General features: G+C 44.4%; 1 protein-coding gene across 7 annotated transcripts in view; it reads right to left on the reverse strand.

Moving 5' to 3' along the window:
- Nucleotides 1–2,128: 2,128 nt before the first annotated feature.
- Nucleotides 2,129–25,874, reverse strand: part of fkbp15b (FKBP prolyl isomerase family member 15b) — a 58,541-nt gene continuing 34,795 nt past the window's right edge. For all 7 annotated transcript variants that reach the window (XM_054736744.2, XM_054736743.2, XM_015974445.3 and 4 more), the window contains 6 exons: nucleotides 20,512–20,604; nucleotides 7,610–7,723; nucleotides 7,282–7,389; nucleotides 2,935–3,533; nucleotides 2,686–2,803; nucleotides 2,129–2,581 (listed from right to left, as the gene is read on the reverse strand). In XM_054736744.2, coding sequence (XP_054592719.2) covers nucleotides 2,492–2,581; nucleotides 2,686–2,803; nucleotides 2,935–3,533; nucleotides 7,282–7,389; nucleotides 7,610–7,723; nucleotides 20,512–20,604 — 1,122 coding nt within the window. In that variant the 3' untranslated portion in view covers nucleotides 2,129–2,491. The remainder of the gene's footprint in view (nucleotides 2,582–2,685; nucleotides 2,804–2,934; nucleotides 3,534–7,281; nucleotides 7,390–7,609; nucleotides 7,724–20,511; nucleotides 20,605–25,874) is intronic.

Genomic DNA, 25,874 nt, shown 5'->3' on the forward strand with positions numbered 1-25,874 from the left:
ATCTATCAGGCAGATGCCAAAATCTTAAACCCCCAGACCCGGTTGCCACGAACACTCAGGCAGACCAAGGCACAACCCCTCACACCAGGTGTGGCAGGGGGAGGGGGACGAAGATCTATATCATCAAAAGAAGTTCCAGGAGAGGGGAGGAGTCAAAGGCCCCACCTGACATATACAGTCATACACAAACACAGTCACACACTCCCTCCCTCCCTCATGCTCACACATGCACATACAACCCAAGACTTACAAAAATGCACGCCGGACACCCACTCATGCTCCCCATACACACCTTATTCACTCTGGTCCCGGTACTGCTGCACATTTGGTACAACCATCACCGGTAACCAGAGTTTGACCCTTTCTGCTGGGGTGCTGATGAGCAGGCTCCCCCGCCCAACGCTGAGCACAGCAACCTACCACCCCAGACCCCAACCAGACGGCCAGATCTCCCTCCTAGCCTCCAGCCCCAGGAAGCCAAGCAACAACAGAGGTGGCTAAGACCTCTAGTCTCCCCCGCCTGCTCCAATATAGTGTTGTGTGATCATGAGGTGTATTCCATGGCTGTGGTGAGTGGGCAGTGCGGGCATCATCCGGCCTATGCCAGCTGATGCCACCGTACCACCCCATTCACACCTTCAGCCATCAGTGTCTAAGTGCGGTTTAAAATTGGAAGTGGGCACCGGCACACAGGAGGAGGCTGAGATATCCCCCTGCCAAATGCCGTTGAATGTGCTCACTCCCAAGGCCCTAAGTGTGTGTTTGCGTGGAATGTCATTGTTGGAAGTGTTTAAGGTGCAAATAGAATTGGGGGGCAGGTTGCCACAGGAATGCGGAAATGGGGTTCATACCCGCACTCCCTGACTTGCCCACCCCCCAAGGTCCTATGTGTATGTTTGTGTGATGATGTGAGGGAGCAGGAGGAGAGAAATATGCGGGGATGGGGAGGAATGGCTGGTTGGGCTTAGCCCTCCAGGGAGCCAGCTCCCCTACTGGCCCCAATAGGCACCTCTGTTGTCAAACTGCCACCAAGGGGCATGGAGACTCCAGCCCATCCTGCCAAGGCCCAAAGCAGCAGCATTACAGAGTCCTACGGAGTCCGAGGGCACCAACCCAGCCCCACCCCAGCAGAATATCTATTCCCATCCCTGCATTTGCACAACTTCCAGAATATATGACATGGGACATCCAGGTAAGGTTGGGTCCTCCCCCTCCTGGACCTCCACCTCCCCTGTGATGGAACGGCAGAGGAGCCAAGGCCTACCCGAGTCCCCTGAACCCGGGCCAGGCACTGCTGCGTGTTCCTGCCTTCTTCCCGGCAGCATACATGTCAGGACCCGACCCCCAAGGCCCCGCCCAGATCCCCACACGGGGCCGGCCACCCCCAAACCCCGAGCCCCAGGCCCCCACCCAGACCCGCCCAGGGGCAATGCAGCTGCCAGGCAGTGACCCATGGCCGCCGCCAAGACCCCCAAGGGGCCCTACTCACTACCGCCAGTAGTCCACCCCCCATTTTCGTTCCTTCCGAGCTCTTGTGGCCATTTGCTTCATAAAAGTATATTCATATGTTTTTCAAAAGTAAACTTTTCCTTCTTTTGGTAAAGCCATTTTATTACGATCGATGTTTTAATTTGGGACTAGTTTGTTTTGAGAGTAATGATACGTTGGCAACTCCGCTCACACGTGATCGTTTTAGCGCAATGCGGTGCACGCATTTAGTAAACAGAAATCGAACGTGGCGGTGCACACGGAGCTGGACAGTAGCAGAAAGAGGCCGTCACGTTGCACTTCTGTGGCAATGTAAATTTTAATCATAGTATGCCATTGTATTTTTAATATTTTACACATCCAAAATATTATCCGAACAATATTTCAATGACTTTTCCAAAACTTTACAGAGGATATCATTTTTCAGGAACTTTTCAAGGACCTAGAAATTGCATATTCAATTTCCATAACTTTTCCAGGTTTTTCATGACCGTACGAACTCGGTCTACTCTGGCGGTTTGGGGGACACAAAGAAGGGCCCCATGGGCTGGACATGCCCCACAGGCCTTTATTGAATACCGCTGTCACAGACCTTTAAAAACATCAGAAATAACACCACATCCTCTGGTTGATGAAAGTATTTTGTGTTTTAAAAATCATTTATTAGTTACAGTTAAGACAGCTAGAGTAGGTTCCAGTCCTGAAAAGTCCATTATGAAACCGCTAAAGGAAAACGTGACAATAACTCAAGTTCAACACAAAGCTTCATGTCCTCATAATTTTTACTTTCAGATTCTTTTAGGTGACAAAAATGTAAAATTTCTTCATCTAAAAACCATTTTTAAAACCAGAACATCAGGCCCGACCGCACCAACCCAGCCCTCCTGCAGGAGCCCAGAGTTACTGAAGCTGTGAGAAATCTGTCCTGTCCACCCACAGGGACATGTCCTCCTCTGGACTCCACCATGCAGAAACAGCTGGTGAAACCATCTGCACTGGGATGTTAGCTCAGCCAGTTCAAATCATTGTCATCATCATCATCATCATCATCATCACCAAACAGAGGCGCAGGAGGGGGACGTCCCTTCAAGCTCTGGACACAAACGGGGGACAAGGACATGTCAAATGCCAATCAGGAAGATTAAAACTGAGCAGAATTAGAGACAAAGACAGGATTTGAGTCAGGGTCTTTCTCACCAGGTCATCCTCCTCTTCCTCCTCATTGGGAGCAGCGACGGGGTTAGCAGGAGCTGGGATCTGGAAAAATGGCTCTTCTCCATTGTCCTCATCAGTTCTCCCAGTCAAACCAGGAGAACTGCAGAGTAGGACGAAGAACGGGGTTAAAACAGAGGTTAAGGAAAAAGAAGGACAAGAATCAGTTAAGATCAGATGTTAGTCCACAGAGACACGTCCACACGAACACGAATGACATTTTTGCGTACTCACCCTGGGTTCTGTTCAGAGCCGTTCTGAGAAGCCGTTGGTGGAGGAGGTGGGTTGACGGGAGGTCCAAAGGCCTTCTGGAAAGCAGCAGTTGTTTCTCCAACGTTCTCCGAGTCTTCCAAACTCCTGACGTCTACCTCGCTGCTCACTGCAGCAGGTTCCTGCTGACTGTCCCGGACCTGCAAACCCTCCTCAGGTCTATCTTCAGTATCCGCAGACTCCATTAAATCCTCTTCTACGGGGGTCTCAGAAACAACAGGTTGGTCCTGCTCCTCCATGCTCTGCACACCTGCTGTCTCCTGGGACGGGAGATCAGAACTGGAATCTGGGTGGACATCCTCAGCCTCTGTAGTTCTGACCTCAATCGGTGGCTCTGACTCAGTCTCCTCTTCTGCCTTTAATTCTTCGACCATCTGGACCTCGTTGACTGGATGGTGATCAGAGTTGGCCACATGCTCCTCCTCTTCAATGTCTCTCTCTCCATTGATGTGTGTGTGATCAGATTTCTCCATTTCTTCCTTTTCTTCTACCTCTTTCTCCTCCTTGGTTACTGGTCTTGTTGAGGAATGACCGGTGCCAGTGAGCAACTGCAGAGTTACATTCTGGAAAGATAAAAATCCTCCTGTGTGAGTCGTCCTTCATGAGAGCTGAATTCTGATTGGCTCTGAACCAGTTAAACTGGCTGCCACACTGCTGTTGTTGCTAATTCATGTTTTCATCTGCTATTCTGATGGCAAATGGGTTGGACAACAAAAACTATTCCGTGGAAGGATTGTTACGGTTTCCGGTTCAAATGGCACAGATTGAACCCACTCTGTGGTGTCTGTACATAAAGCTCTGTAAAATAGTTATTCACTTTATCAAACTCTACCTTTGTACAGCTTACGTCAATATGTAGGACTATTAATTCATTGATGTTTGAAGCTACTGCTGCCGCTTTCCTAAGAGGTTTTCATCCTGAGCTCAAAAATTTTCTGGCGGCAAAAAAATGTTTCATGTCTATTTACACTTAATCAGTGACACATATACTAATATTTACACATCTCAACAAATCCCACAAGAGTTCCCTTTAAAACGAGTCTAAAGGTAATCAAATAAATGTCATTTTCAAAAAGCTTTCTCAAAAAAAAAGGCCCAAAGTTAAGCCTTGTCGAACTGCTTTCATCCTGGAAGAAGGATGTGAAACTCGCTAAACTCACAGCCTCTACACCTTTTCACACAAAACCTAAAGTAACATTCGCTGCCAGTCAAACATGAGTTCCTTTGTTGTCATCAGAATGTGTTTTTAATTCATGAACATCAAATGTCAAATCCATCTCACATAACAAACGGGATCAGAAAATAATGCATCACTTCATAGACTCCCATTCGTTTTCTTTGGCCGTGAGCATGGTTTAGGCTCTCTATTGGTGAGGGTTGGAACCATAGACAAAATCGGAACCAGGCCGACGATGGCACAGGAGCTAAGTGCTTTCCACGTGATTGGAAGTTTGCAGATTCAAGCCCCGCTTAGTCTATTGCTGTCGTTGTGTCCTTGGGCAAGACACTTAACCCACGTTGCCTGCTGGTGGTGGTCGGAGGGACCAGTGGCGTCAGTGCTCGGCAGCCTCTCCTCTGTCAGTGTGCCCCAGGGCAGCTGTGGCTACAATGTAGCTCATCCCCACCAGGGTGTGAATGTGTGTGTAAATGGGTGAATGACTGATTGTGTTGTAAAGTGCCTTGGGGTGTGTTCCAGGACGCTAGAAGGCATAATATCAAATACAGCCCATTTACCATTTACCAACATAGACAGATCTTTGCCTTTCAGCTCAGGGCCATAACAGGCTGGACCTGTTATGATGAAGTCCTGATATGTCACTCCATATCTCCTACCTCATACCGTCATTCGGGAATAAGAATCAGAATCAGAAAAGGCTTTATTGCCAGCGCTCCAGCAACCCAGAGCATAGGAAATTGACTCCGCAGCACAGCCTGACCAAGGTTACACACACACATGTAGACAGAACAGATACAGGCAGACCACGAGAGCAGCCATAACGGCGCTCATTTCAATTAGATGAAAGGGGGATTACATGAGGATAAATTGGAGGAGGGAAAAAAAGGCATACCAGAGTTACTACCGGCAGGGCGTAGCTTTACTATGCAAAAAAAAACCGCCTCAAACATATAAGCACGAACATCAACAGTTCACAACATGAGACGCCGAGAGGAAGGCTGCGGGTGGGGGGGGGGGGGGCTGGGATCCTGTTTCCCCAGCGAGAGCAGCCATGTATGGCGCTCAGCCACTGTAGCCACAGGTGGGAGGGAGATCTTGGGAGGAGCTCAGAGCACATGGACTCCTGCAGGTTGATGACCTCGCCTGGCTGAAGTCCACCAATACGAAGGCGGGGGGGGGGGTGTAGGTCGGGTTTTCAAAGCATTTGTCTGCATTCCTTTGTGGGGGTTTGTTGTTGGCCTTCACAAGGCTGCCATGGCGTCAGATTCGGATAACAAGACTTTGTTTGGGTCAGGCAGAGATAATTTTCCTCTCTGCCTTCAAGTCTGTAACTGATCATTCAAGTCCTCCAGTGAAGCCAATTCAGATTTTAAACATCTCCACACTGTCCGGTGACCCTCTCCGAGATGACATCCATTTTGCACACTAATACCGGTAACACAGCTAGAACGCTGTCCAGCTTATGATTCACCTCGAGTAACGTCCCAGTCTGTAAGGTCTCCACACGGACGGTGCTTTCCGTGGGTGTGGGTCGCCCTCCAATCGCTCCAGAAAACCAGATATCCTCCCACTCCAATCAGAAGAAATCCAGTGATCATCAGGTCAAACATCCACACATCTTCGACGTCCTCAATGGACAGCTGGGAGAGGCATACGATCCTCCATTCTTTCCAGGAATCGAGCATATACCCCGCCGGGTGTGTCCCTTGCGGGCAAGTGGGAGCCCCCTGCTCCGTTCTCATCGTTGAAAAAATCATATCAATCGCGTTGAATGACCAATTAATTAAATCCATTTCTAAAAAATAGGGTTTTTCAGGAGAAGTGCAGAGAAGCGCTCTGTGGGCAGACAGGACAAAGAGCCTTGGGAAAAAAGATAAGGGAGCAAAAAGGGAAGCGTCTGTACTCTGCGAGTGCCAGAAGAGACAGATGAACCTAGACCCAGGAAGAGACCTTCTCCAATCCTGGAAAAATGCTCTACCCGAGAACCAGGACTTCATGACACTCTTGCTTCACAGCTTCACCCTGAAGGTCGAGATTATTAGACACCAGCAGAAATGCATAGATCTGCAAAAGCACAAATGAGTCCCTGAGGTTCCCAAACCAAACCTGGTTCGATTTCCCAGGATCTGTACTTCCCGAAAGACCCATCAGGAACCTAGCTAGAACCCTTTCAAATTTAGGTTCAAGGGTCAGACAGAGTGTGAGACACCTTTGGAAAGGGCTTCAGATCAAAACTTCGTAATCCCCTTTGAATGAGGTGTAGCATGAAAAGTGCTACATGTGTGGTTGTGTGACCCATGTGACCCAGGCAGATGGAAAACATCATAAGTGTCACCCCGGGTTTCCACGGGAGCCGTAAGCAGCACGTTACTGCAGCAGCACGTCTTGCTCGCGTAAGCTGCTGCTTGGCCCTTCCCACGAGACGCGAAGCAGCAGGGGAGCAGCTGTCACCGACCGAGCACGAAGTCACACAAGTGACTTCGTCAGTAAACACAACAACAAGCAGGAGAAAACTACAACATGGTTTGTTTTATGTTCTGTCCGTTTTATAATCGCCAATACGGACCTGAAAAACAAAGGAGACCGCTAGCTAGGTGATAACTTCTCATGGGGACGCACAGTTAGTAACCTTTTTTAAAAGTAAAGCAACCGGAAAGCAGTACGCTCTTTATTCTGAAAATCTCGGTAGCTTCTCTCCATTTCCGCGTCCGATTTCCTGTCTTTCCTTCCCCAAAAATGTCGAACTTGACCCGTTTCAGAGGCGTCGCGCGTAGAAAATAGAACCGGCGCGTAAAGGCCATGACATGCTGCTCCTGAGACGCGGCCGACTCGCGCTGCTGACGGCTCCGGTGGAAAAGGTTCTGTTGACCACAGCGGTTCCTATCAGCAGCTATGACGTGCTGCTGCAGTAACGTGCTGCTGACGGCTCCCGTGGAAAGCCGGGGTCAGATGAACTGATCCTGACCAGTTATTGGCTGAGTCTAGTTTAGACAGGAGTTAAGTTTAGCCCGCTGAATTCTTCTTGACTAATGTAACTTGAAGCTCTTCTAGACGGTCACTAAAGCATGAGGCTAATGTCCATGCTAACATACCAGACTGTCACAGAAAACAAGTCTGCGCACCAAAGGACTTACTTTAATAGTAGTGACGATGACCTCCAGCACAGCCTGACCACTGTAGGACTCATGGAGGTCAAACTCCACTCTCAGAGAGTGAAACACTCCATTCATTACACGCTTCACCTGCAACAACACAAAACTGATCACATATTCACACAATAAATACTTAAACAACATTAGGAGTCATTAAAGATCTTCCTGTGGGTCTGGCGGTCCTTTGTTATGATGTCTATCAGATTAGGAGGTAACAAAAATATCAGGAGGTAAAAATTGAGTTAGAGGCTGGAAGGACCCCGTCTCTAATGAGACATGGATACATGTTAAGACTAGAAGACATGCTCACTTCTGATGCTGTGTCTCCAGAGTTCTTGAGCTCCTCCACTTTCTTCTGTAGCTCAGTCACTCGTCCTTCCAACTTCTCTCTCACAGCAGTACCATGACGCTCCAAGCCTGAGTACTGATGGAGGACACACCCCAGCAGTCAGAAACACACACATTGTTCAATGTGTTTGTTTTAACTTTACTCATCAAAGTCACAAGTTACACTGTATTTACAAGGTGCCTGTTCTGCTCTGACCACTCAGACCTTGAGTACATCAAAGCAGGGAAAGTCCTGTGAATGGACCGAAGAGTAGTCCAAGAATAGGATCTAGGGGTACTTCTGATGAGAGATGGGATGAGGACCAGGGGCAACACACAAAAGCTTAAAACTCAACATCTAAAAGAGGTTTGTAAAGGGACACTATGCTACTTTTTTATACATAAAAATTATTTTCTTAAGCCAGTATGTGCTAAAATTAACCTTTAAAATGTTAATGAAAAGTCAATCAGACCCCACCACCCCCTGTGGCCCAAACACTGCACTTGCAACTTCAAAGCATCCGGACAGGTCCCTGTTAGTCAATAGTAACATGCTAGTGCTGGAGTGTTTCCAGAACATCTCCTGCATGTTGTAGGTCGTGAACACAGCAGATTTGTTTGATTTAGTGATGAATCACTCGTGAAGAAACTAATGGAGGAAATGTTTCAGCAGTTAGATTAAGGTGTTAAAAACAAAAACGCACAGGAGGAGGAGAGTTCAACCTTTGGTTTTACAACAGTAAATTAATATCAGACTCGAAGGGGTGCTAAAAGCAAGCCAAAACTGCCAAGTGTGCCTTTAAAATTTACTGACCCAGTAGCCAACATCAAAGATCCACTAAAGAGCTCAGCAAAACATGACCAACAAAGCGAGGGGGGAGGGCACTAACAAATCTGGGGTACCCCAAGGCTCTGTTTCGGGTCCACTCTTGTTTCTACTCTTTATACACCCCCCTTGGACAGATAATTGATTATTTTCTTAACGTCTCCTATCACCTATATGCAGATGAAATTCAGCTGTACTGCTCCTTTAAGGATTATGAGTTCTATAAACTGTCTGAACTACTAAAGTGTCTATCAGCTATCACCAGCTGGCTAAAAGATATTGTCCTTAAGTTAAACTCTGAAAAGATTGAATGTCTGATCATTGCCTATGAAAGCATGGTTCCTCTGATCACTCAAGATCTTGGTCATTTAACCAATGTCAACTCAAACTTGAGAAATTTGGATGTTGTTGTTGACCAATCAATAGCCACATTTACATGCGCCAAATTTCCCCAATCCAATTCAAATCTTGGTTGATCTGAAATCCCGAATCTCGGTTTACATGGACACTAATTGAAATGATGTGATCATGCCGTGTGTTTATATGCACCAAGTATTCAATCAGATTTAAATAGGCTGAGCATGCGCAGAGTTGTCTTTCCCGGAAAAAAATAATTGTAAACAAACGTCATGAAACGAAATTAAAAATGTAAAAACAGAAAAAACAATTATTCCTGCTTTCCTGATTCATTTAATCAATTTAATGTTTTTATTTTGCTCATAAAAGTTACGTTTTCTTCAGTGAATAACTGCAGATATATGCTTTGCCGCATTTTATTGTTGACAATATTAAAAAAAGGGAGGGATATCCTTGTCTCCGCCTCTTGATCAGCTGGTTCGCAGGTCTGACTGCACTATGCGCAGTGCTGAGCGGGGGTGGGGGGTTCAGACTTGTGTTATTACTGAGCTCTGTTGTGGTTTATTATTAATAAAATGTGAAAATCAGCTGTAACTGTTGAGAAAAATGGTTAAACCTAAATAACAGGAGACATTCAGAAACTTTGGAAGACTGTGTTCATCATGTGTGAATAAACCCGCATCTCATCTCCTCTGCTTTAATGTGCTTTTACAGGTCCTTCTCAAAAAATTAGCATATTGTGATACATTTCATTATTTTCTGTAATGTACTGAAAAACATCAGACTTTCATATATATATTAGATTCATTACACACAACTGAAGTAGTTCAAGCCTTTTATTGTTTCTAATATTGATGATTTTGGCGTACAGCTCATGAAAACCCAAAATTCCTATCTCAAAAAATTTGCATATCATGAAAAGGTTCTCTAAACAAGCTATTAACCTAAGCATCTGAATCAACAAATTAAGACCCTTGAGTCTTAGAAGGACCTGTACACAGATAGTCAGCCAGAATATTTAACTGAGGATGTTTTTCTACTCAACATCAGCCTCCTTAAACTCAAACCAAGTCTAACTGATGTTACCCTGTCTTCTTTACGAGCATGTTTCCATCCACCTGCTGCAGAAACAGCTGCAGCATTCACAAAAACGGGGATCCGTGCTGCAAACCCAAAATGAATCTGCGTATTTCCAGTACAGACTTGAACACGTTTGTCTAATGATTTGTGCAAAAATCAAATATCTATTTTACTTCCACAAAATGCAAGTTCTGGATTAGACATTACAGAAATGGGGGGAGGTGGCATCATATTTAAAAGCCGGCGCTCGTTAATTAGGCTGTAATTTTTTAAGTCAGGCAGTCCAAAAGACTACAGGGAGGCTTGCTAGCTGTTGCACCCATGCGCAGTGGGCATCATTTTACTCAAACAATCCGAATGGCTGTGTACATGCACGTCAATCGGAATGATGATCGGACAAAACCAACTCTCTCAATCGGATTACAATTTCATTCCAATTGGGCCGAATTGAATCAGAACATTCTGATTGACATATTGAGTTATCTGAATCTGGTGCCCTTGGAGCCTGTGAGGCTGAAGTGATACCTCCCCCCTCAGAAGAAATGTGGAATGCTGCCGTCGCTATGGAAACTCTTTCTCCCTATCCCAGCCTGGGCAAGACTGCGACCGGTGAAGGCCGTGGAACCGTATCTAGGAGTCACTGTGCACTCTAACCCATTATCTCCCTCCCCTGTCCAAACAGAGGTGATGAGCGCTGCCCCATGCGGCTTCAGGCACTGACGTGAGGAGCGTCCCAACCCTACCTCCCCACCTAGTGGATACTTATGTTGTGTAATGTCTGAAGTCTGTGTGCATATCTGTCTGAGGTGTTTTTTGCATAGCAAAACTACCCTCTCTGTGGAGGGTAACTGAAATGCCTTTTTTTCCCTCCCCCTGACTCTATCCTCATATAAACCCTCTCGGGCTCGGCTCGGGCTGCGAATGACCACAGTCACCAATTATTGTCATGTGTCTATATATGTCTGATCTCCGAATTTTGTGTACTGAAACTCTAATTTCCCTCTGGGATTAATAAAGTATTTTTGAATTGAATTGAATTGACATGTTTACATGCAGAATTTTTTATCTGATTGGGTGTTCAATCCAAATAATTGTGCGCATGTAAACATGGCTAATATCTCTTGAGGCCCCTCCAAAACACTGGTCTGAAACTGCTTTTATCCATCCATCTATTATCTATACTTACCGTAATTACCCGAATATAGGACGAGGTTTTTTTTTATTAACAATTATGCAAAAGGGGGGTCGTCTTTTAATCGCCGACTAAGCAGAGGTCGTGGTGAGGTCATTGAACTAAAGAAGAAAAATGGCGGGGAGGAATCTGGAGTTAAGCGGATCTAAAACTAGGCAAGTTAACCAACAGCTGCGGCAGAGTTACGACGCAAACTTCAAAATGATGGTTGTCAACGCAGCAGAAGCAACTAACAACTGCCAGGCAGCTAGAAAACATGGCGTTACGGAGTGTAACGTCCGAAGATGGCGCATCCAGAAAGACCGTCTGAAAAATGCTAACAGCAAGAGAAAAGCTTTTCGTGGTCCACAACGCGGCCGCTTCCAAGAAATTGACAGGCGGGTGTGTGAGTTTGTTACTGAGAAATGTAACGAAGGTCTGCCCATTACCAGAGCAATCATCCAGCTCAAAGCCTTGAACATTGCCAAGGAGTTAAACATACCGACCACAGAGTTTAAACCCAGCACCGGCTGGTGCATAAGGATGATGCGCCGGAGCGGCCTCGCGCTGCGACGCAGAACCAGCCTTGCCCAGCACCTGCCATCAGACTTCGCAGAGAAGCTGCAGTCTTTTCAGCGCTATGTGATTGGCTTGAGGAAAAAACACTCCTACACACTGGATCAGATCGGGAATGCCGACCAAACACCGGTGTTTTTTGACATGCCTACATCTGTGACTGTGCACAAAAAAGGTGAGAAGTCTGTTATTGTGAAGTCAACTGGAAATGAGAAGAATCGGATCACCGTCATGTTGGCGTGCCTGGCAGACGGGACTAAGTTGGCGCCGTATGTGATTTTAAAACGCAAAACTGTGCCGAAAGAGCCAATGCCAGCTGGCATTATTGTGAGAGCCCAGGAGAAAGGCTGGATGGAGAGCGAACTTGTGGTCAGTTGGCTGAAAGTGGTGTGGGGAACGCGACGCGGCGTGCTCAGAAAAAAGAGAAACATGCTAATTATGGATGCGTTCCGTGGACACCTGACTGATGCTGTCAAAACTCAGGTGAGGAAGATGAACGGCGACCTGGTCATCATACCGGGCGGGATGACAAGCCAGCTGCAGGTGCTGGACGTGGTGGTTAACAAGCCTTTCAAGGACAACCTGCGCAGGAGGTACACAGAGTGGCTCCTGTTCGGTGATCACGCTCTCACACCGTCTGGAAAAATTCAAAAACCGACTGTACATCGGCTTTGTGAATGTTTCCTCCAGGCATGGGATGCAGTAACAGCAGAGAGCATCATCAACGGCTTTAAAAAGTGCTGCATATCCACATGGGCAGCTCCAGGAAATTTTACCAGCAGTTGCTGTACAGTTGCTCGGTCAGTGTTTGGGGTTGTTGTCCCCTGTCGGCGCTTATTGAAGGGGGCTGGGGGGTGGGGGGGCTACAACATGAAATTCCAGGGCAACAAAATGAAGTACAGAAAAAGGTGAACATTTTTATCCTGCCTTTCATTATCACTGTTACATGACAATGCACACAAACCACATTGGGGCCCATTTTTCCCGGTGTTCTATCAGAACACCTAGCTTGTAGCTAACATTAATATCAGATTCTGCCAACGAAACGGAAAACAATTCTTATGTAAATGTTTTGCATATTTATTGCAAAATCTAATTTTTCTGCTGCTTCAGTGGTGCAACAGCATTATATTAATAAGAAATGACTATACCTTGTGTTTTACTACAGCTTTGTTAAAGCTTCAGATCACTAAGAATGCGTTGTTTCAGCTGTGAGATTAGTCGATGGGATCAATGAAAAAGAACGTTTGTCACTGACTCCATGGAAACGTTAAGAGAATTTACAAAAAGTGGCTTCCAATCGGTTTTGTGACTGGCATATTTTTGTGAGTTTAGAAAAGAAGCAGATGAGACAACGTGTCCGACAATTCTGTTTTTCATCTGACAATATTAGTACATGTCCGTAATGCCTGAGGTGTTTTTACAAACAATACTTAATACTCCTGGACAGGGTATGAATTGCACAGAGGCTTGTGGGGGAGCCCAGTTATAGGGGGATGGGGGGGGGGGGGGGGGGTCTGTTTGGCCTTGGCCCCCAAAATGCCTTGAAACGGCCCTGGGTGTGTGACAGAGTTTTGAAGGTGATCTGAATTGTATCAGATGTATAAATATGACATGTGTATAACTTATTGTTTTATACTGGTAAAAAGGTTTAGTGGAGATAAATCTACCTACATTTTACTTTTCAAACATTTTTCTTTGTTTTCTTGTTTTTATTTAACAATTTTCCTGCCCTGTCTGTCTCTCATCTTCCTGCATGTTCTCTAAACTCTCCAGAAAAACTGCTGCTCGGATTCTTACTTGTTTACCTTATAAGTTACTTTTGAGCAGATCAAAGGGATCTCCTGACCGCAAAGCGGAGCGCAAGTTTCGATGCTGCGTCAGTGACAGAAAAGACAGTACCAGAGGATATAAACGGACATGAACGGTCATGTGTTAATTATAGTTTTTTGGTTGCACCACTTTGAGAATGTGCCGTGCGCAGTACGCAGCTGCCTGGAGCGCTCCCCCATAATTAGATCACTGCTTCTGGATGAAAAACTGGACATTATCATGAATACAAGAACCAACCCCCCCACCCCACCCCTCCGGACAGAGAGTGAAAAGTTGACATGTACGGCCTCCTGGTTTGATGCCAACTCCGGCTTTCTCCTCGCAGTTTATGGAATATTTCAACACGAAACGGGAGACTGTCTTAAATGCGAGACAGAGCTGGTCATGCTACTCTCCAGGCCAGCGCATGTTGGCACGGTGCGCACGCGAGGTGTGGGGTGGTGGTGGTGGGGGTGCGTTCAAGATTTGGGGTTGCTGAGCAGTTGCTTGGCACAATCTTGGGGTTGTTTAGCAACCCCTAGCTACCGCCTGGTGCCACCCATGCATATCCAATGCATTGGATGGCAGTGAGGATGACATTCTGTGGGAGGAGGCGGGACCGCAGCGTGAGAGTGACAGTGACTCTGAGCAGAGCGAAGCAGAGGACATCTGTGAGTAAATGCCTCATGCAGACTTTTGAAATAACATGATTTGACATGTTAAGAGAAGTTCTTACAGTTTGACTACAGTGGGGATTTTTTTTTGTTCAGTACCGTTTGTGTAAAGCACTTTGAGTTGGATTTTATTTGTTTGATTAAGTGCTATATAAATAACATTTGATTGATTTCCTGAAAGAACCCCAAAAGCTTCATAACTGATTTTTGTGATTGCATTAATAGGTAAATATTAAAGTAGTCTGTAATTACGGTATTACTGTATTTACCAAAATTTTTCAAATATTAAATATTTTCTTTAAAAAGTGAATGTTGCCTTTTTCTTAAAATTAATCTCTTGGAAAGGGGGGTCGTCTTATAATAGGGGTCGTCCTATATTCGGGTAAATACGGTATTATCTGTACTTGCTTGTCCATGCAGCCTTGGAGGGGGCTAGTGCGTTCCTCCAACAGCCTCCGGGCAAACAGGCGAGGTACACCCTGGACAGGGTGCCAGTTCATCACAGGGCAACACAGAGACACACAGGACAAACAACCAGGCACAAACACAAACACTTATACTTAAGGACAATTTAGAGAGACTAATTAACCTGACAGTCATGTTTTTGGACTGTGGGAGGAAGCCGAACTACCCAGAGAGGACCCTCACATGCACAGGGACATGCAAACTCCATGCAGAAAGATCCCAGGCTGGGATTCAAACCCAGAACCTTCTTGTTGCAAAGCATCATTTGAGGAGTATCTCCAAACTGCAAAGGTTGGTGTCAAAACACGAAATGGTTATCCATGCCTTTATCTCCTTCCATCTAGATCACTTTAACATACTTTTCATGTTTGAACAAAAAAGCCCTCGACCACCTTCAGTTGGTCCAGAACTCTGCAGCGAGGCTCCAACTGGAGCAAACAGAAGAGCACACATCACCCCTATTCTGATGTCACTGAACTGTTTACTCATGAATGCTGCATCTAAAGAAGTTTCTGACATTCTTTGAACCTGCAGTCAGAGACTGGTTTGCCTATTTCTCCATCCAGGAACAAAGGGAATCTCAAGGTGTGATTTAACCTCTCCTACAGCCTTCATCCACTCTGTTGCAGACTGAGAAAAATTTCTGTCTTTCTTTGTGTACAAGGTCAATAAGGTTAGATCTAGCACCTCTCCTTCAGCCTTATCTCTGCCTCTCTCGACTCCAACCCGATCTGTCATCCTAGATAGCTTTGCTCCTGTTTCTTTGCCTGAGTTAACCAAACTAGTTAACTCTATGAAGACCTCTGCATGTCCCCTCCACATCTTACCCTCATCTTTGTTTAAAAGTGTGTTTCAGTCCATCGGTCCCAGCGTGCTCTCTATAATTAATGCTTCTCTGGTTTCTGGTCAAGTCCCTGCTTACTTAACCCTTCTCTCCATGGCAGCTTCTGGCCCATCTCTAAACTTCCGTTCATCTCCAAGATCTTGGAAAAGGTTGTGGCTAAACAACTCACAGCTGCTCTTGATGAACATAACATCTATGATTGCTTCCAGTCAGGTTTTCGTAGAGCTCATTCTACTGAAACAGCTCTTCTTGAGGTCTCTAATGACCTTCTGACTCACAGTGATGCAGGGGACTGTTCTGCTCTGGTTCTGCTGGACCTGACTGCAGCCTTTGACACTGTTGATCATCACATGCTACTAGATAAGACTGAGAGACTGGGTAGGCCAATCAGGAACTGCTCTGGAATGGTTCTCCTCCTATCTATCAGAGTGTTCTATCTCCAAATTTCGGTCTTCTACCACCTTCCTCCCCCATGGTGTCCCACAAGGCTCTGTGTTGAGGCCTCTACTCTTCCTCCTCTATCTGCTTCCTCCGTAGCACATCCTGAGCTCATTTAACCGAATCTCCTACCATCTTTATGCAGATGACATCCAACTGTACATCTCCATTAAGCCCCATGAGATGTCTAAGCTGCAGCTGTTACACACCTGCTTAGACTATTAAAACCTGGGTGACTGGGAACTTTCTACAGCTGAATGAAGATAAGACTGAGATCCTCATCTGTGCCCCAGACAAGCTGGTTCCCAAAGTCAGAGACTCTCTTGGTCAGCTTGCTTCTCACACCAAACACTCTGTCAGAAATCTTGCTGTGACCTTCGACCCAGCTCTCACCCTGGATTCTCATGTCAGTTCTCTTGTTCTCTCTTCCTTCTTCCATCTCAGGAACATTGCTAAGCTGAGTCCCATTCTGTCCCGCTCTGAACTTGAGACAGTTCTCCACACCTTCATCTCCTCACGCTTAGCGACTACTGTAACTCTCTTTTCACGTGTCTGAGCAGAACCTCCCTGAACCGTCTACAGGTGGTTCAGAATGCCTGTGCTTGGCTTCTGACCAAGTCCTCCAAACACACCCACATCACCCCGCTTCTCCTCCAGCTTCATTGGCTGCCGGTTAACTTCAGGGTTTGTTTCAAGATCCTGGTTCTGGTCTTTAGGGCCTTACATGGACAAGCACAATCATATATTGGTGATCTTCTCAATCCCCACACTCCCAGCAGGTCCCTGAGGTCCAGTGACCAAAGCCTACTGGCTGTGCAGCACACCAGGCTAAAGGCTAAATGTGACAGATCATTTGCTGCTGTGGCGCCCAGACTCTGGAATTCTCTCCCCCTAAGCCTGAGATCAGTGGACTTCTTTAAATCTCACCTGTTGAAGCTGGCTTTTGCGTGACCTTCATCACCACTCTCTCCTTATTCTGCTCCTTCTACTTATTCCACTTTACCCGGGATTCACTGATTTCCCCCTTTCCTATTTTCTCTCTCCCTTTTCTTACATTTTAAATCACATTTTTTTTTGTCATTAACCCTCTCAGTCTCAAAATATGTTTTGATAAAAGGACGAACAACCAAGTCCTTCAGGGGTACTTCTGAGTAAAAAAAAATGCTCATGAAATACGTATGTGGAGTAACCAGGTAGGTAGGTTTTAACGTTGCAAATCTGCAACGCCTGCCTTCAGAGGGTAACAAAAATGTTTTTAAATATTTTTAAAATCTTATTTAATATTTAAATTTATTGTTTTGGTGAAGCGCCTCAGCCCTTTTGTTTTTTTAATTCATCTGTACTTTAATCTTTCAGTTTTTTACGATATTATTGTAGTTTGATTTCTACGATGGACTGACACTCTGTCCAGGGTGTACCCCGCCTGATTGCCCATTGATTGCTGGAGATAGGCACCAGCCCCCCTACATGGACAAGCGGGTTCAGACAATGGATGGATGGATGTAGTTTGTTTAAAACTTGAAATCTTTTGTGTTTTGTAATTTTAATGATCTTTTATCCTTATTCATAAAATTTTGCTGTTCTTTTTTATGATCATTCTATGACTGTTTTCTTTGGGTGTTCTCTGTTCTTTGTTTGCTCTTATAGCTCACAGGAGCTTTAGAAACCTGAAACATACACTACCATTCTGTTGCAGAAGTTCCCATAACGTGTGGCACTTGTAGGTTGCTTTGCTTTCATTCTTCTGTCCAGTTCATCCCAAATCAGCTCGATGGGGTTTGAGTCTGGAGACTGTGCTGGCCACTCCATGTTTACAAGCTTACCATATTTTTCTTTTTTCCCCGAGGTAGTTCTGGTAGAGCTTGGACTTTTGTTTAGGTCATTATCTTGCTGTAGAATGAACCCCTGACCAACTAGGCACATACCAGAGGGAACTACATGGAGCTGGAGAATGCTGTGATAGACGTTTTGGTTCAGGGTGCCTATCTCTCTGTACAAGTCACCGACCCTGGATCCAGTAAAACAGCCCCAAACCATCACTCTTCCTCCTCCATGTTTGACAATTGGTGCCACACACTCTGGAACCATCCTTTCACCTACTCAACGGCGTACATGATGAACCGAAGATTTCAAATTTGGATTCATCAGTCCATAATACCTTCTTCCAGTCTTCAGTAGTCCAATGGCGGTGTTTCATGGCCCAGGCAAGTCTCTTTCTCTTATTCTGTCGTCTTAGTAGTGGTTTTCTTGCTGTAACTTGCGCTGCCCAACCTGCAGCTCGAAGTCTTCTCTTTACAGTTGAAACTGAGACTTGCTTAATACGACCACTATTAAGCTGTGCTTTAAGCTGTTGTCCTGTGAGCCGCAGGGTTGGGTGATGGAACGAATGAATCAACCATCGGCGATGGCCTGAGCCGTTACGGTTGTTATTTTTTTACAGGAGGCGATTTGATTATTTATTTATTTGTTTGTAATTGAGTAACATGTCACGCACAGAGAACATTGCAGAGGTAACAATCAAGAAAAGATCTCCATCAGCGCATCTGAGCCTTTTCTCACCTCCTCCGCCTCTCGCTGCTGACAGTGCACGCGCAAGCAGCGCGCTGAGGAGGGGTTTGGAGAGCGTCTGTGACGCACTTGACATCGTGCACTACAACGTGGCGTTGAGTGGAAAGTGGAAACTCTTCTATCTTTCAGAGTCTGGAAGACTTCTGATTATTTCATTTGGAGGAATGTTTCCTGATTTAAAACTTTGACTAAAGTAGCGCTCGTTGTTATTCAGGCACCTGCTTTGAGTGTGTCAGCAGAGCACGGATCCATCCAGAACATTATTTAAACAGCCATGAGTCAGTCTGAGCCAAAGGTCTAGACGGTCATAACCTCTTCAGCAAGCTCCCTAGAGACATTTGATTACACACAAGCTGCAGGTGACCAGTTCAGGTTTACGTGGCGCAGGAGGAATGTGCGTTCGAGCCACAGCAGGTGAAATGTTCCTAACTTAAGTGAAATCGTTTAATTGCATTGTTCATGTTACTGGGGCTGATCAGCTTGGTTGGACTAAATATTAATTTAAAATGAACGGAAATGTAACGAATGATTATTCATTATTTTAAAAATGAAAGCGATGGGGATAAATGGATCACGTGACCTCAGGCAGCGCGCTGCGTCCTCAGGGTACATCCAAACGCAGCAGCGATTTAGTCAATCCCCACTTATAAAAGAAAGAACCCCAGAAGTTTTTGTTCAGAAAGAAACAATTTGCTTAAATAAAAACCACAACAGTGGGCACCACAGGGAAACAAATACAAGGCTTCTTTTAACATTTTAACCGTGTTTAATACAGGCTGTTTGTACGTCACTCTACCAAACTACAAATACAAAATTAAACAAAAAGAAAAATATAAATTTCTCTTCCAGCAAACATTTGTGCTGTGCTCGTTTTAAAAATATCTGTTTTAGGCTTCTTCTGTGTTCGCAAAGCAATCCGTGCGTCATGACGTCACATGCACGAATAAATCGTCCATAGTCTTTTTGTGGACTGACGATTGGCAGTGGGGAAAATTATACAAATTGCCCAACCTTAGTGAGCCGCCTATCACGTAAGCCGTTAAATCTCAAAAACTTGCTCTCGGATGCAGTTGTGGCTTTGGGTCTGCCAGACCTCTTCCTGGCAGAGTTTGCCCCAGTTTCTGAGTGCCTTTTGATGGTGAAACTGTACTCACTGAGACCTTGACTTTCTTTGCAGTTTCTCTGTAGGAAAGACCTACATTTTTAAGTGTTATGATGGTCCTCTTCCATTGTTAATTGCCTTTTTTCACCATTTTGTAGCAACACTATAATCTGCAGTACCATACTGTTCAACTGATGCTCACGAGGGTATGGTACCACAGTGTGTTCCAACACTGCTTTTATGCATACAGAGGGGGTTGTAAGTAATCCAGAAAAGTTGGAACACCTGTGGGAATTAGTAGCACCAGCTTTCAGGGCTTGATCAAGCTCCACTGCTGCAGAACAGCTGTGTTCCCTGAAAAAGGCCTTTTGTATAATTCTGAAAAGTACATTATTTTTCAGTTTTGAGTACTAGTAACCTTACCTATTGTAACCTCTGTTAGTTCATCACTTAACTTTGTACCATTTCAAGCTATTCATTGGACCTGAATGACCTAAACTGCACCAAATAACTGGAAACTTGGGGATTTCTAAAACTTTTGACCGGTAATCTACGTTCTGGTATGTTTATGAACTTAGATTCATTTGAGATTAGTTGTGATCGTCTGACAACCCTTAGACAAGAAAACCAGATCTTCTGATCTTAAACAACTTTAGAGTAGGGGTGTCCAACTCTGGTCCTGGAGAGGCCCCATGAAGCATGTTTTAGTTGTTTCTCTGCTCCAGCACACCTGGTTTTAAGCAGCAGATGATTAACAGGCTTCTGTAGAACTTTTTGACCATTGAATCAGGTGTGTTAAAGCAGAGCAGAACATGCTGGATAGTGGACCTCCAGTTCAGAAGTTGAATAGCCCTGTTTAAGAGAGAATAATTACACACAAGTTTATTTAAAATTAAGCATTACCGACTCATGTAAATAGGTCTATAAATGTAATGTGACCAGGTCTAAGAAAAAATGAAACCTGTATCTCACCTTTTCCTGAAGCTCCCGCAGCTCTTGGCTCTGCCTGCGGTGCTGCAACAGGCTTCGCTCATCTGATTCTCTGGACTGCTTTAGAACATTAAACTGTAAACAGACAAAGAAGAAAATTACACAGAAAACCAAACAAAAAGACTTTTCCTCTTGGCACCAATGCCAGAAACAAACAGCAAATTGAGTGATCTGTAGTAGGATTCAATGTATTGAAAGTCGTACGCTGGAGGGAAAATACACCAGTACACAATTTTCAGGACTTACAAGTGAACCATGTCCCAGTTGAGATTCAGACGACAGGAGCTTATTTCCTAATATTTAGACATCTCTCCTTTGATTGGCTAACAGCAACATGACTCTACCAATGACTGTTTGCTCTGCAATGCTGATGTTTTTTCTTCACAAACAACACAAGGGGAGGACTGAGCATGCATTGACGGCCGATCACCGGACACACGGCAGTGTTTGAAGCAGATGGCAGCTCGTTAACCAACTTCCACAAACAATTAAGACGCATTTTCGCCTAATTTATTCAATGACAACGCAAAAAAATAAATAAATCTGGTAAATATAAATCACTCAACCTGGAGGTAAGTGGAGAAAATTTAGAAAGTTTGCAAACATATATTGACAAAGTTTTTGAGTTTTTTGTCATGGGACCAAAGAAATCAGCAGCTGAGATGGAAACACCTGGGACCAAGAGGAGCCGTCCCCAGGACTCGCCCGAAGCTTCATCTCCCCGTAAGGATGTTCTAGATTTACTAGAATCCATAGATAAACGGCTGCTGGGATTTGAGGCACGACTCCACCTGCTTGAGCTTCTTCACAAGGAGTTCCAGGACCTCCGAACATCTCTCGAGTTTAGCCAGGAGCAGGTGGAGCGACTCATGGCTGAGAATGCGTCTCTGCGGGAATCGGTTTCCTCCTTGACTGAAGGATTTGATCGGATCTCCCAGGACAACAAAGTTCTAAAGGAGACGGTTCTGGATCTCCAACCACGCAGCATGAGAGATAACCTGGTGTTCGCAGGCCTTCCAGAGCAGACCGGAGGAGAAGCGGAGGATTGCGAACAAACCATCAAGAACTTTCTCCACACCCACATGAAGATACCTGAGGAAACGGTTAAAAACATCACCTTTCATTGGGTACATTGCTTTGGAGCCAGGAGAACAGACAGCAGAAGAACTCGTCCCATCGTGGCTAAATTTGAGCACTTTAAGCAGAAAGATCTTGTTAAAAGCCGCGGGAGAGCTTAAAGGTAAAGACTACAGCGTAAACGATCAGTTTCCTAAAGAAATTCTGGATCACCGCTGAGTTCTCTTCCTGCTGCACAAGAAGTTCATCCAGGATGGGAAGCGGGCTGTGATCTCCGTGGATAAACTGTTTGTTGACGGTAAGATCTACAAAGAACGAGGAGTAACAGCCTGGCTTTATTAGACAAACTTCAGGTAAAACTTTATTATTATTAACAGCACTCACTGGGCTTGAACATGTCAGCATTTATAGCTGCTAGATCCGTGTTTAGAAATGTTCACCTGTTCCCTCACCACCTCACAGCCGCAACACTTTCTTTTTTCTTCTTTTTTCCTTTTCTTAACCTTTATAATTCCTTTATTTCCCTGTTTTATCGGCTTCAGGATCTTTACATCTGCATGGCACGATTAGCTTTTTTTTCCTACACTGCAGCAACACGCACAGAACGTGCGCGTGCACACACGCACGCATGTACACCCACACCCACACACACACACACAATCCATATGCACAGTCACACACGATAAGTAGCCTAAGGCGTTTCATTGCACAATCAAAACACTGTTGGTCTTGTCTTATTATTTATACTAAATAATTATCAGCATTATTATCTTTATATTAATATTGTTAAAATATGATCATTATTTTTAATATAGCTACTATTATTTATTATAAATTTTGCAAATGATAATAATGATTATGATACCCTTAGATCTTAGAATAAACTCTCTATTATTTATTATCAGATTAATGTATGTGTTTAATTACTTACTTTATCTCATACACATGAAGGCGTCATATTCTAGCTACTCACACACACATCTATGGGTGCACTAAGGTTTGTCTCATGGAAGGTAAATGAAGCTGGCTCCAGAGAGAAGAGATTAAAAAAATTTTGATCACTTAAAAAGAGTGCAAGCAGACGTAATATTATTACAAGAGACCCAAAGATCTGCCACATCTGCAGATGAACTTAAAGAGCAAGTAACGTCTAAATTAACTTTTTTTTGCTGATGAACTGTATAAATGAGTGTCTAATAGTGTTTTAAATGTGTGTATTCATTATTTTAGCATTTTGGTGCATTTTCTTTAAAAATTAAAGATTCTGCCTAAATACCACAGTATAGCGCCACCTTCAGCTTAAAACATAGAATTTGACTCATTTTGAATAAATTTTAGCCAATGGCTAAAGAGTAAGATACTATGTAAACCAGTAGAGTACTACGTAGCAGCTCTGTGTCAAAGTTATAAAGCAACGAGCGTCTCGGCCACGCCTTGTGGCGAGTTGGGAGTTGGATTTGCAAGCGAGTGTAGGAGGTCAGCCGTAGTTCAGCATTAGCATATAGCATTAGCATACCCTAGTCTTTAGCGTAGCCTTTAGTGTTATACATACTTATTTAGTGTTAGCTTGGCTGTTGGATATTGTAGTTTAGTTAGTGTTTGGCTGTTAGTGTAATTAGGAAAGTAGTTCAGGTTTAGTGCTCCATATCGTGTTAGTATGCTGTGAGAAGGTGAAGTGTAGTATGGCTGCGGTGGCTCTGTGGGGTTGTACTCCTTTCTGCCGGACTTAGAAATTAGGCGCCAGTGGTTGCGTGTCTGGAAAAGATTCAGCTCCCGCCGGGTGCTGTAGTTAGCAACCAGCATTTTACCTGCGATTCTGCACGTCTCCGTTCCAAGAGTGAGGTTGTGCCCACCGTGGCTCTTCCGCGATTTTGATGCAGCCCACCGACTCTGCTCCCCCACCACGGCGGGCTCCAGTCTGAGGTGAGTAAGCTAAATAAAAGTTTTAACATCTTCTAAAGACAGTTCCCTTCCTAAATGCAAAGTTTGAGAGACGTGGTTCACCCCATTTAGCTTTTATCAGCCTGCACTGCCTTCGGGCTGATTTGTCAAGTTCACAAAATGTTGAACGGGATGTAAGGTTAGAATCAGCGGCCGGCTGAAACCTGGCCGACAAAACGGTCCACATGACTGTCAGGCTCAGAGAAAATTCGGGTTGTTTTTGTGTCAGTCGGAAATTCTGCAACAGTGGCTCTAACTAACGCAGCACTAGTTGACAGACATCATTACAGCGTGAAATCCAGCACCGCGTGACCCGGTTCCGTGAGGAATTCTGTTCAGGAGGTCGCATTTCAGGCTCTCTACATCATATGTGACTGACTTTTACATTATATTAACAATCACACACAAGGAATGTTATAAAGCGCCTATATAGGACAGTTTCTTTTGTATATTATCTGACTTTATAAACAACAATGTGCTTCTATATTTTTTTTCAGGCTAAATCTACCCAAGACACTGGCTGTCAGACTGATTTAGTAATCTGCAAGAATGCACTTGTCCAGGCTGACGTGGTGTTACCCGTAGCAAAGGTGAATTCTTTTTAATAATCTTCTATGTAAACATTTTATTACCTTCTAGTTTTAATTTGTTTTACAGATTGCTGTTACACGTGATTTTATGCTCTTTTAAACGTTTATAAATGTGCTACTTCTTTGTTTTTTATAGAGCTCACAGCCTCAGTGTGTCTTGTGACACGGGGACCATGACAGAAATTCATCTTCCAGAAGGTCCCAGAGCAGCATCCACACTCCCTGAAAAGACCAAGATGTGAGGTGTCTGCTGTTGATTCCAGCTTCCACCTCAGTGACAGTGCAAGCTCAGTGAACTGTTCAAGGTAAAAAAAATTAAAACATCTGAATTTTTAAGATATTAACAATTAAATAAGTATGTGATTACATCATGACATCATGAAGGAGGCTACTGATTCTGGCCCTGTGACACTTGGTGGTGACGTGTGAGCTGATTCACCTGGTAAATAACTTTTACATTAAATATTTTGTTTTTGCTATCAAAAGTAATTTAACTAATAACCTGCATTATTGCAGGACACTCAGCAAAATATGGACTCTACACCATGAGGCAGGCACACGTTAAGAGCACATAAGGTGAGCAACACCACATATTATTTTTATTACTGTACACTGTCCTGGATTTGTTTTCTTTCTGCATGATTTGTTTTCTTTCTGCATCTCATTAGCCTGGCTGATCACCTGATAACTCCTGTCATCTGGTTATGACAGCATGAGGATGTCCTCACACACCTGTAACCTATCAGCTCATCTGGCAGAATAGAGAGAGAAGAGACAACACCACATCTCCTGTTCCTGGAAAGCCTTCAGCCATCCTTCGATGACTGAGAACCTCCATCAGCTCTGTCTCCTGTCTGCCTACAATTATTATAATAAATATTGTGTTTGACAAGTTTTTTGTGCTGCCAAATATCTCATTTTGATTCCAGTTTTGATATTTTAATGGATATTTATAAATTACATTAATTGAATTATCACATTGTTGCATGTTTAACTAGCTCTATTGTGATGAATTAAACTAGCACCTCACTGTTAAAAGCTCGTTTTAATTTCAAGCATGTTTAAGTATTTATGGACATGAACAAAAACAGGAAATATATCAATTGAGATTTATTTAATTAATATAACAAATAAGGGGGAAAGAGTCATTGAAAGGCACATTCTTCTGAGAGCTCCTGATCCTGACGACACCAGCAGGAGACCAGCTGCAGACACCAGAGGATCACCTGCAACCAAGAGCAGCTAGTATCAGTAAATAAATAATGAAATCAGGGCAGTTTTAGTGGGCTGAACACATTACAGAATAATTTTCTCATGGGATATTTTCATAACTTTATGCAGCAGACTGTAGCTTGAGCCCAGATCTCCTGGAGAGCTGCTATCCAGCACATTTCAGTGGATTTTCCTGCTTTAACAGGTTAGATAAGCTGTTAAGCAGCTCAGCTATTTGTTGATGATTAAAACCAGGTGTGTTGATGCAGATAAACCTCTAAAACATGCTGAATACTAGCTCTCAGGCCGTGGAGCAAAACCCTGCAGCTAATCTGATGCTATGGCTAATGGCTACTTACCATTCAGATAGTTCTGTTGGGTCGGTTCCGGTAATTTCAGGCAACTCACAAGCTCAAAACAATAAGGCTCAGGTCCGCTTGTCTCCTCCAAATAGACTTGGTCCCTTTCTTCTCGAGTGTCTGGGTAAGGAGGGGGAGAAACGTCCTCCACTTCTAATGACTGCTC

Source organism: Nothobranchius furzeri, chromosome 17 (assembly GCF_043380555.1).
Source record: "Nothobranchius furzeri strain GRZ-AD chromosome 17, NfurGRZ-RIMD1, whole genome shotgun sequence".
Taxonomy (NCBI): Eukaryota; Metazoa; Chordata; class Actinopteri; order Cyprinodontiformes; family Nothobranchiidae; genus Nothobranchius; species Nothobranchius furzeri.